We start from the raw sequence: 12,213 nt of genomic DNA on the forward strand, positions 1-12,213 counted from the left end.
CAACAGCTGGCTGGCAGTTGAATATCTGACTGGCTGTAAGTGGTTCTCTTTGGAACAGATGGCAAACAGTTGGGGGTTTCCATGGAGCAAGTAGCTATAAGTTGGTGGGTTTCTATTGACAGGTGGCTGGAAGTTGAGGGTATAGCTGGCAGTTGGGGAGTTCTATAAGCAACACATAGCTAGAAGTTGTAGGGGTCTCTGTGTAGCAGATGGCTGGCATTTCAAAAGGGGTCTCTGCAGCTGGAGGGTTCTCTGTGTGACAGGTGACTGGCAGTTGTGAGGCTTTCGTACAAGAGGTGGTTGGTAGTTGTTGGGTGGTGTGGGGGTTTTGCAACAGATTGCTGGCAGTTGTGAGTGTCATGGCGCAACAGGTAGCTGTCAGTTGCTGGTTTTCTGTTCAGCATAAGACTGGAAAATTGGTGGTTCGCATTGAAGGTGTTTCACTGAAATATGTTGTTTGTACTGAGGGAGGTTCTGCAATTAACGTGTTTTATGTCAATATATGGCTGTTAATGATTATTTATCTCTGTGCTATATTTCCGATGATGATGTCCTAAAAAACAAAAGTACTTTTTTGTAGAATTTGAATTCACATCCATTTTTAAGATTCAGAATTTGCCCAAATCCTGAAATATTGGATTCAGTACATCCCTTATTTTAAGATTAGTACATTTTATGGCTTTATGACTTTAATACATGTGCACTGAAATAAATGTCTCTAGACTTTAGAACATAGCAGAAATGCAATTACTAACATGTATGTAATTGTAATTGATCTGCCATCTGGTTTAGGTAAATTACCTACATCTGCAGACTCTGCACAAAAACATTGCAGGAGAAAGAAGTCACTTATAGATTGGGCTCTGCGACGTAGCGGAAGTACCACACTAATCACACCTGCTGCCCACTCACCCCTAACTCCTCGCAAACTTTTTGGGCATTCCCTGACATCAATATGTCCAAGTGGAACTCTTCCCAAACCCATAAAGGTAAGGCTAGCTCTTTATATATCCAATAACATCAGCTGTAATCATTCTGCAACAGTTCTTTATGTGCCGTGCAGGAATAATGCATTGCATTTGTCTACTTTGCAAAAATAATTGCCTTCTATATGGTGTGTAGCAGTTGTCAGGTTTGGAAAAGTAATTTCAATTGCACGTGTTGTTAATTTGTGTATACAACCTATGTGGGCTCATTTAGAGTTGGTTGTAGGAAAACATGTAGGAAAACACACACAAAAAAAAGTACACTATGGGCCTGAGTCATTAAGGAGAGCAAAGCATAAAAAAGAAGTAACATTTGCACCTGTCACGAGCCGCGGCGGTACTCACAGCCGCCGCGGCTCGCATCCTGTCGGTCCCAGCGTCCCGGCCGTCGCTATGACGACCGGGACGTCACTTCCTTCCAGCTCCGGACCGTTGCCAAGGCAACGGCTGGGCAGCGTCGCTGCAGCCAGGCGCGCCTGCGCATTAGGGACTAATAGTTAGATTCAGCCTGTGGCTGAATTGGCAGTCTTTAGCTTGCAGGTGTGAGATTCAGGGCTAAGCCCTGATTGGCCTTTTAGTATCTGGCAATTAGTCTGCAACTGTGGCTCTGTTTGTGATTGGCTCTTGGCTGCATTTAAGGTAATGAGGGCTGATGCCTCATTGCCGGTTATAGCGTTCTGTCTACCTGCTTGTTCTCCCTGTTTGGCTATTATTACCTTTGATTGACTACCCGTGTATGACCTTTGCTTGTTCCTGGACCATTGAACCCTCGCTTCTTACCCTGACCATTTGCCTGAACTCCAGATTTTGCTCCTTTCGCTTGTGCACCTGACCTTTCGCCTCTCCCTGGATTACGTACCTGTGCTAGTGACCTTTTGACCTTGGATCTCCTTCTCACTTCGGCCTGCCAGTCACTCCTCTCCTGGGTTCTCCTTTAAGTCAGTATACGTTACTCGACCCTCGGTCGGCCCGCAGCCAAGTCTGTCCCCACCACTAGGGGCTCCAGTGAATACCGGGCCTTCAGAGTAGTCCCCGAGTTTCACTGTACTGGCTTGGTAGTTCCTAACATTATAACCGGCCAAGGAAGATTGGTATCATACGGCCATGGACAACGATGAGCCGAACCTGTCTCCAGCCCAGATTCTGGCAAATCAGATACAGGCAATTTCCCAAGTGGTGCAGAATTTATCCCAGCGCCTGGCAGTCCAAGAAGGGGCTTCCAGAGACCTGCAGCTCCAGCAAGTCCCCGCTGGTGACACACCAGAGCCTAAGATGAACTTGCCTGACCGATTCTCTGGAAGCAGGTCAGCCTTCCGTAATTTCAAAGAGAGCTGCAAGTTGTACTTCCATCTGAAACCACGTTCCTCTGGTTCTGAACAACAAAGTGTAGGGATCATCATCTCTTTACTCCAGGGTGACCCTCAGTCTTGGGCCTTCTCCTTGCCTTCAACAAGCCCAGCCTTGCAGTCCGTGGATGCTTTTTTCCAAGCTTTGGGGTTATTGTACAATGACCCAGACAGGGTAGCCTCAGCTGAGTCTCATCTCCGAACGTTAAGGCAAGGACGTCGCTCCGCGGAAGAGTATTGTGCGGAATTTCGGCGATGGTCCACTGATAGTGCCTGGAACGATCCAGCATTGCGAAGTCAATTTCGCTTAGGACTTACCGAGCAGATTAAGGATTCCTTAGTCCAGTATCCGATATCCGATACACTGGAGAAGTTGATGCAACTCGTTCTAAAAATTGATCGTCGGATCAGAGAAAGGAAGACTGAACGGGAGTCCTCTGCTCCTATGGACGTTTTCTCTAGCTTTGGTAACACTTTGCCCAATTCCTCTGAACCCATGCAGTTGGGCGCTTACCGCTTGCCTCCGGAGGAATGCTCCAGAAGACGCTCACTAGGCCTGTGTATGTATTGTGGTCAACCAGGCCACTTAGTTCGTTCATGTCCCTACAAGCCGGGAAACTCCAAAGCCTAAGTGCAGGTGAAGAGGTGTGCTTGGGTCTTCAGATTACCTCTTCATAAATTCTTTATTAGTCCCTGGACATCTAACTTTCCGTGGGAGATCCATGGACCTGAAAGCTTTTCTTGATAGTGGTGCGCCCGGTAATTTCCTGGATATACATTTGGCTCAGACGCTTGATATTCCGCATATCAAGTTAGGATAAAGCATCACCACATGTGGTTTGGACGGTAACCCCTTGCCTGGGGGAAGGATTCTCGCTAGGACTCCAATGGTTCAGTTGTCTGTAGGAGCCCTCCATACGGAGGAACTCTCCTATCTTATTACTTGTTCCTCTGCTCCTTTGATATTGGGGTATCCCTGGCTTTGCAGTCATAATCCCCTTATTGACTGGAAAAGTGGATAGATTATTTGTTGGAGTTCCGAGTGTTCCTCGTCTTGCTTGACCCTGCCGCTTAGAATCCTACAGCCTAGTCCAGACTTTTTGCCAATACCCTACCAGGACTTCAGTGATGTGTTCTGCAAAAAGAAAGCTGATTCCCTTCCACCACATCGAGAATATGACCGCAATTAATTTAGTCCCGGGTTCCAAGTTGCCCAAAGGGCGGTTATACTCCTTGTCCATTCTGGAGACTCATGCCATGGAGCTATACGTAGAGGAAAACCTGAAAGATGAATTCATTCGTCCTTCTAAATCTCCCGTAGGCGCAGGTTGCTTTTTCGTGTCAAAAAAAGATGGCAGTCTTAGACCTTGCATTGATTTCCGTGGACTGAATAACATCACTATTAAGAATATGTACCCGTTACCGTTGATTTCGGTTTTGTTTGATCAATTAAAATCTGCCACTATATTTTAGAAGATTGACCTCAGAGGGGCTTACAATCTTATTCGAATCAAGAAAGGGAAGACCGCTTTCAATACCCAGTCGGGACATTATGAATATCTCGTGATGCTATTCGGGTTATGCAACGCTCCGGCGGTTTTCCAGGACCTGATCAACGATGTTTTACGAGAATTCCTGGGTAAAACAGTAGTTGTATATTTGGATGATATTTTAATCTACTCTGAGTCTTTACTTCAGCACCGTCAGCATGTTCGCCAAGTTCTATTGAAGTTACGGGAACATCACCTATATGCAAAAAGGGAGAAATGCGAATTTGAGGTGGCCACAGTGTCATTCCTGGGGTATATCATCTTCTCATCAGGATTCGCAATGGACCCTGCCAAAGTTCGGGCAATCCAGGATTGGGTCCTCCCTACTAATCTGAAGGCGATCCAGAGATTCCTCGGATTCGCAAATTATTACCGTAGGTTTATCGATTCTTTTTCCTCATTAGTGGCTCCTATCACTGCCCTCACTCGAAAGGGAGCTAAGCCAGCAAAGTGGTCTTCGGAGGCATTGGCGAGTTTCTCGGCACTCAAAGCTGCTTTCATTTCTGCTCCAGTGCTGAGACATCCTGACCCGGAACTTCCGTTCATTGTAGAGGTGGACGCTTCAGATATCGGTGCTGGCGCCATCCTTTCACAAAAAGACCCAAGGAGCAAAAAGTTACATCCCTGTGCATTTTTCTCTAGAAAATTTCTATCTGCCGAATGTAATTATGATGTCGGCAATCGTGAATTGTTGGCCATTAAGTTGGCATTGGAGGAATGGCGACATTGGTTAGAGGGAGCTACTCATACCATTACCATCTTCACGGACCATAAAAGCCTCCAATACATCCAGACCGCTAAAACCCTGAATCCCAGGCAGGTCCGCTGGGCCTTATTTTTCACCAGATTTAAGTTCATTATTACATTCCGTCCAGGTTCTAAAAATACTAAGGCCGATTCCTTGTCCCGAAGTTTTTGGGCCCATCATCCTCAGTCTCCTGACCCGTTGCCTATTGTTCCTACAACTGCTGTTCATCTTGGACTCACCCAAGATCTAGGAGCAACTATCCGGCACTTCCAGAGAATCGCTCCAGTTCAGACACCGGTCAACAAATTATTTGTCCCAGTACATTTAAGGAAATCTGTTCTAATTGAAGGCCACAACAACCGCTATGCTGGCCATCCAGGAATTTGTAGGACTATCGAGGTTCTTTCTCGTTGGCTGTGGTGGCCCACCTTGTCAGACGATGTGGAGAATTATGTTCGGGCTTGTCCTGAGTGTGCTAAAAACAAAACTGATAGGAACCGTCCTTCTGGGCTATTGTTACCCTTGCCGGCGCCAAGCAGGCCTTAGACCCATTTATCCATGTATTTCATTGTCGACCTACCAGTATCCGCAGGACATAACACCATCCTGGTAGTTGTGGATCGGTTCAGTAAGATGGCACATTTTATATCATTGCCCAAGTTACCGGATGCCAAGACCTTGGCCACCTTGTTTTTGACGCATAATTTTCGTCTTCATGGGACTCCTGAAGATATCGTATCAGATCGAGGATCCCAGTTTATTGCCCGGTTTTGGAAAGCCTTTTGTAATTCCATCGGGATCTCTATCAGTCTGTCCTCGGCGTATCACCCCCAGTCGAATGGACAGACAGAGAGGACCAACCAGGCTCTGGAACCGTTTCTGCGCATCTATGTGTCTAAATTCCACGACAACTGGTCCTCTCTCTTGCCCTGGGCAGAATTCGCGTACAATAATTCTTGCCATTCCACTATTCATACATCCCGTGTTTCTGCAACTTCGGGTTTCACCCAAAATCCAACTCATTCTCTACTACTGTTCCCTGCGGGGATTCCGGAACACCTGCTTTTACGGCCAGGCTGAGGTCCGTCTGGAAAAAGGTGCACGCTGCACTAGGTCAAGCTTCCCGAAAATCCAAGGTCTTCGCTGACCGTCACCGTAGACCATGTTCATTGAAAGTGGGGGATCGGGTTTGGTTATCCACATGGAACATCAGGTTGCGGCAACCTTGTAGGAAGCTGGGGCCCCGATACATTGGACCGTTTCCAATTGAGAAGAAAATTAATCCAGTGGCATTTAGGTTAAAACTACCAACCTCCTTAAAAATACCTGTGACCTTTCATTGTTCGCTTCTGAAGAAAGTCGCTGCTCCCAGCAAGTTTAATCAGTCTCTCTCTAACAGGCCCAGGCCTCTGATGGTGAACGGAGACCACGAATATATTATTGAAAAAATCCTTGACTTAAGGAAGGTTCAAGGCCAAGTTCAATTCCTCGTACATTGGAAGGGTTATGGCCCTGAGGAGCGTTCTTGGATACCACAGAGGCGCCTTCACGCTGGAAGGCTCATCAAAGAGTTTTTTAGAAAGTTTCCCACGAAACCTGGATGTCGGGGTTCCTTAACCCCTCCTCAAGGGGGGGTACTGTCACGAGCCGCGGCGGTACTCACAGCCGCCGCGGCTCGCATCCTGTCGGTCCCAGCGTCCCGGCCGTCGCTATGACGACCGGGACGTCACTTCCTTCCAGCTCCCGACCATTGCCAAGGCAACGGCCGGGCAGCGTCGCTGCAGCCAGGCGCGCCTGCGCATTAGGGGCTAATAGTTAGATTCAGCCTGTGGCTGAATTGGCAGTCTTTAGCCTGCAGGTGTGAGATTCAGGGCTAAGCCCTGATTGGCCTTTTAGTATCTGGCAATTAGTCTGCAACTGTGGCTCTGTTTGTGATTGGCTCTGGCTGCATTTAAGGCAATGAGGGCTGATGCCTCATTGCCGGTTATAGCGTTCTGTCCTCAGTTCTGCTACCTGCTTGTTCTCCCTGTTTGGTTTTATTACCTTTGATTGATTACCCGTGTATGACCTTTGCTTGTTCCTGGACCATTGAACCCTTGCTTCTTACCCTGACCATTTGCCTGAACTCCGGATTTTGCTCCTTTCGCTTGTGCACCTGACCTTTCGCCTGTCCCTGGATTACGTACCTGTGCTAGTGAACTTTTGACCTTGGATCTCCTCCTCACTTCGGCCTGCCAATCACTCCTCTCCTGGGTTCTCCTTTAAGTCAGTATACGTTACTCGACCCTCGGTCGGCCCGCAGCCAAGTCTGTCCCCACCACTAGGGGCTCCAGCGAATACCGGGCCTTCAGAGTAGTCCCCGAGTTTCACTGTACTGGCTTGGGAGTTCCTAACAGCACCTGGGCAAAACCATGTTGCATTGGAGGGGGAGGTAAATTTAAAATGTGGAGACAGATTTATAGTTGGGGTAGGACATGTCCTAGATCAACTTTAAATTTCGGTGTAATAATAAAGCTAGCAAGTATTTGTGTGCTAGAGGAAAAAGCCAGTATTTAACTTATGTGCAAAATAATAAACTAATTTGCACCCCTTTGCATTGTAACATGGATTGTCACAGAGAACATTTACTCCTTTTTTGCCTTAATGACTCAGGCCCTATGTGTATATGTTGAGTTGATTGCATCTTTAAGATATGTCCAGCTCAACAACATTTCAATTTTTATCACACATGTACAAGTGTGTTTACTTAAGTAGAGATGTAGCTTGACAGTGCTAGCAGTAAATGCTAAAGTCACATTACTCTATTTGTACATAATATATTAATGAATATTATAGTAATGTAACAATAAAATAAAATTAATAAACAAAGTGCCAAATACACAAGATAGTATATTGACTTCACATGGAAATCTTTTCTGCAGCTATCCAAATGGAAATGTTAAGTAAGTAATGCAACGTCACACAATATAGCCACCATGTCAATGAATTAAGTATTGTTGCACAATCCCTCCAGTACCTTCCAAAAAATGTAACTGCAGATGTGTGCATGTCTAATTATGTCACAATTACATGAACACACCCTTACTGTCCTCTGCTTACACCTGCCCATCACCTTCCGCCTCCTTCTGCAATTCGATAAGCAAAAATCTACCTATAGACGTATGGACATCTGTATTTTACGTAAAAAAATTGATGTATATGTAACTCAAAATCAGCCTAATTGTATCTTTACAATACATTAATATTAAAAATTAGTACTTAATATGGAGTAGTGTTGGTCTTAAATGGAGCAAATTAAGATTAAAACCTGCCTGGGGACATAAACAAGTATTTTATTCCAGTCAGTACTATTTGGTGGGCAATAAACAGTAAAACAAGGATTAGGATTAATGATGGAGCTGTCATAAACCTTTCATGTCTTGTTCTAAATCACTTCTAGGATATGCTTCTGCTATTGTATGAAGAAGGGCCGAACACCAAGGGTATTTTCAGACGCTCAGCAAATGCCAAAACATGCAAAGAGCTTAAGGAGAAGTTAATCTCTGGGGATGAGGTCCAGATGGATGGAGAATCTGTGTTTGTAGCAGCTGCAGTGATTATGGTACTTGATGAAAGTATAAACATTGTTTGAATGGAAATGTTACTAAAATATTTCATATTTTAAAAATAATGTAGTTTTATAGATGTTTTAACTGAGTAAAAGAAGCTTAAAACTAGGAATGAGCGGTTTGACTACTGTGAAATACGATAGATCCAAATTTTGGTGTTCTGAGTCTAACCAAGACATAACTCGGATTCTCGTGCCGAATTTGGATTTGAAAATAAGGAAAAATCACATTTACATTAAAATGTTGGATCTCACGAGTTTTGGATCAATATCCTCTATATACAGCCCTCCCTCCTGTTCTCATTTGCTATTTTAAAAGTGAGAGCGTGTGGGGAGGAGGATGGCTGCAGTTCTGTGCTCAGAAAATCACTTGTTTAGGGTTGGACGGGGTGACAGATGCAATTTATATAGCAAGCGATAGCTGTGATTTTACTGCAGTTTATATAGAGATCAGTCTGCCAGAATTCTGTTCTGATCAATTGGGTGCCAGAGAGTTTAGAGTAGTGGCTACTGGTAGTTATTATTACATATAGTATAGAAGTCTGAACTATTTAGTGGACAAAGAACAGGGTGCTGTTGCTATCTGGCTGTGAGCAGCACTCTCCAAAAACAAATATATTTCTTTCTATTAAAAATCGAAGTGTTTCAAACACAATTTTTTTTAAAACCAGTCATGTAAATTTGAATTATATTGTGTAGCAGTGTCAGAAGAATTGTAATGTAGAATTCCCTCCCTTTCCTATTTCATTGGTTGTTCACCTTGTGTAGTGGCAACTACAAGTAGTTCCAAATTCAGGTAGCATTACTTCTCTTGTGAACCATGGATCAGTCTACAGATCAATAGCCTCCCACTACCAGTACTGGCAGTTGTACTTTTACCGACATGTACCAGTAAAGAGGGAAGAAAGTGTAATCCAAACACTGTTGGTCAATCTTAAAGAAAACATCAGCAATTGGTGTAAGAAGGATTAAGGGAGAAGTTTCTGATGAATGTGGTGATTTGTCCAAACAAAGGAAAATAGCTAACATTCCATACACCACCCGTAGCGGAAATACAAGGCTTAGACCATACCCACTTTTTCTAGTTGAGGTCCTGCTACTGCTGGTATAGTACTAGAATGTGTTGAACTAAGGCAGCCACCAGTGGTACCACCTCATGGGCATAATAAGCACGCTGTCATGCCAGAACATAAGACAAAAAAAACACCTCTTTTGTTTGGAAATATTTTTAGCCCAACCCAGATAACATTTGTCAGGGCATCTGCAGCCCTTGCAATGTCAAAATAAATAGAGGTAAGGATGTTGATTATCTAGAACCTCCTCCCTGTTACATCATTTACAGCGAGTTCATTCAAGACGTTTTTCAAAAGGTGGAAAATTGTGCATAGTAGTGTTATGATCACAGGAGAATAACTATCAGTCAGGGTTAGCACAGAACTTCCCAAGGAGCGGAGTCTAACAAACCCCCAGGTCTCCACCAAGAACTGCTGCAAGGTGAGATGGATTTTCTCGTGGGAGTTCGCAGGTTGCAGCTGTTTGGTTAGCCCATGGACAGTATAGAAGAAAGATGGAAGGTCACGGCAGGACATAGAGTATGGAGCAGGGAGAAAACAGGCTGAAGATAGCTAAAGGCGGGATGCAGCAGAGAAACCAAAGCCATAGTCAGCTCAGATTTGCCGGGGTCTGGCTGTTTTAGGATCTACAGAACTACCATGTCTGTCCAGCTGTGGGACCCTCAGAGCTCAACTGTCATTGCTTATTCAACATCTGTTCAGCTACTCACTGAGCTAAGTTGTGATTACTGTTACCATCTCTGTTTGGCTGCTGGACCCTCCGCACCCAACTATCAGCATCCTCTTGGAGCTCGCTGTGACAGAGCGGCAGAAACTGCCTACTCCATTAATCCCAGTCAGGGTCCGGTAAGGTATCCTTCACCTCTTCCTTTGCCCCACACAGTTTGGATCAATTGTTCCTTTCAACTCTCTCATTACCTACACTAACTAATACACATTCATTTCCATCTCTCCATCATGCACCTACTCAAATTACTGTCTCTCCTATTTACTGTCACCATACTTCTCTCCAAACTCCATTTCTTTCTCCATCATCCTATTCCTCCCACCCTGATTATGATTTCCCCTTCACTATTTCCCTCCTCGCTAGTCTGTACACATGAACTGTTTTGTCTCCTGCTCACACCACACTCACCAACCTACATAAACAGAAATAAACCTCACACCCAAAAATTCTCCTCACATGTCCTCTATCACGCATCTTACTGGTTTAGTCCCATTCTGATCCTGAATTTGTACATGGGTTTCCCGTAGTTACTCCTATCTGTTGTACAGTCTGGCATTTCTCTATTCTCGAACACCATCTTGCCAAGTATTCTGCACATGCTCAACCCGGGAACCTTGTAAAACCTCTGCTCCATGGAAATAGGACGATCACCAGCCAGTTCACTTTTATAAGGGTCCTACTCCTTTCTATGGGTGTCAGATCATCAGGTCCCCCTACCTGATAGGAAGCATCTTTTCGGACTCCTGTCCATTCTCATACTTACCCTGCTCTGGTCTTCGCCAGTTAGACCACTCATTCTTCGGCTGCAGATTCACCCATCATCGGTCCTCTTCCAGAGTTATAAAACTTGTGTGGATCTCAGTGCTTCTGCTCCCCGCTGTTCATTGCTCACTGCAATACCTGATCTGCTTACTCGGCAGTTAAGTCCTGAGACTATAGTGCTTCGCTCAGCATTTGTCCTGTTCCTGAATTACTAAGCTAGCGTACAACTCAGTTCTTCTGAGTTCTGCAGCTCATAGCTTCACAGCATCAGCGTTCAGCTTATTCTGCTGTTAAGACCTGTGACTATACTTCATCGCTCAGCATCCGTCCTGTTTCTGAATTCCCATACACCTGAGGTTACATTTCATTCTGCTTTACAGTTACTTTGTGGTTCTCCAAATTATCTGTTCTGCGCCCCCTAGAGGATCACGTCCTGCAGTTGAGAGCAGCTAAGACCATATTCCCTTGCAGGAATCCCTGGTGAATACCTCTCCTCCGTTAGACTCCACACCTCTCTGGGGGTATGCTGTTACTCAAGCAGAAATCAAGACCATTCCAACTATCTGGCTTTCGTGACATCCTCTTTCTCAACCTGCTCCCTCTCATGGCTGTTGGTGATATCTTACCTAACCCTGGGCCCCACACAATTCCCATTATCTGCTTATGCTCCTCGCTGCACCCCAAACCTTTCCATCCATCCCGCCAACCTTATCCACATATCTATACTGCCCTCTCTTCTTTTCTCCTGTGCACAATGGAACTCAGATCTGTTTGTAACAAACTTATATCCATCCATGATCTATTAATTTCAAAATCCCTCAACCTCCTTGCCATTACAGAAACCTGGCTCACCTCCTCTGACACTACATTCCCTGCAGCTCTCTCCTATTGGGGACACTCCCTCTGCCACACTCCCAGAGCCGGAAACAGACAAGGTGGTGGAGTAGACATTCTACTCTCTCCAAGCTGCACCTTTCAAGTTATACCCTCTAAACCCTCACTCTAACGCTACTAGGATAAAATAGACTGACACTATCTGTTTATTTTATCCTCTCCACCTTCATGTTGCTGTCATTTATTGCCCCCCCCCCAGGTCCAGTTTCCCAATTCCTTGACAACTTTGCAGCCTGGCTCACTTATTTCCTATCCTTTGACCTGCCTACACTCATACTAGGTAATGTCAACATTCCCATTGATAATCCCACTGTCTCTTCTGCCACTAAACTTCTTTCACTTATTTTCTCCGTTGGTCTCTCCCAATGGATCTCATCTCCCACCCAATGTGATGGGCACTCCCTTGACCTTGTCTTCTCCCGCTACTGCTCCATCTCTAATTTCTCCAATTTAGCTTTTCCACTCTCCGACCACAACCTCCTTTCCTTCAGCATCTCCTTACCTAATGCTCTTCCCCCTG

The 12,213-nt window shown here is 45.1% G+C and overlaps 1 protein-coding gene across 3 annotated transcripts in view; it reads left to right on the forward strand.

Annotated features, from left to right (window-relative positions):
- LOC142100760 (uncharacterized) overlaps positions 1 to 12,213 on the forward strand; it is a 115,842-nt gene that overhangs the window by 85,571 nt on the left and 18,058 nt on the right. For all 3 annotated transcript variants that reach the window (XM_075184556.1, XM_075184558.1, XM_075184557.1), the window contains 2 exons: positions 793 to 989; positions 8,070 to 8,231. In XM_075184556.1, the coding sequence (XP_075040657.1) occupies positions 793 to 989; positions 8,070 to 8,231 (359 nt within the window). The remainder of the gene's footprint in view (positions 1 to 792; positions 990 to 8,069; positions 8,232 to 12,213) is intronic.

The sequence above is a fragment of the Mixophyes fleayi genome, chromosome 9, assembly GCF_038048845.1.
Source record: "Mixophyes fleayi isolate aMixFle1 chromosome 9, aMixFle1.hap1, whole genome shotgun sequence".
Lineage (NCBI taxonomy): Eukaryota > Metazoa > Chordata > Amphibia > Anura > Limnodynastidae > Mixophyes > Mixophyes fleayi.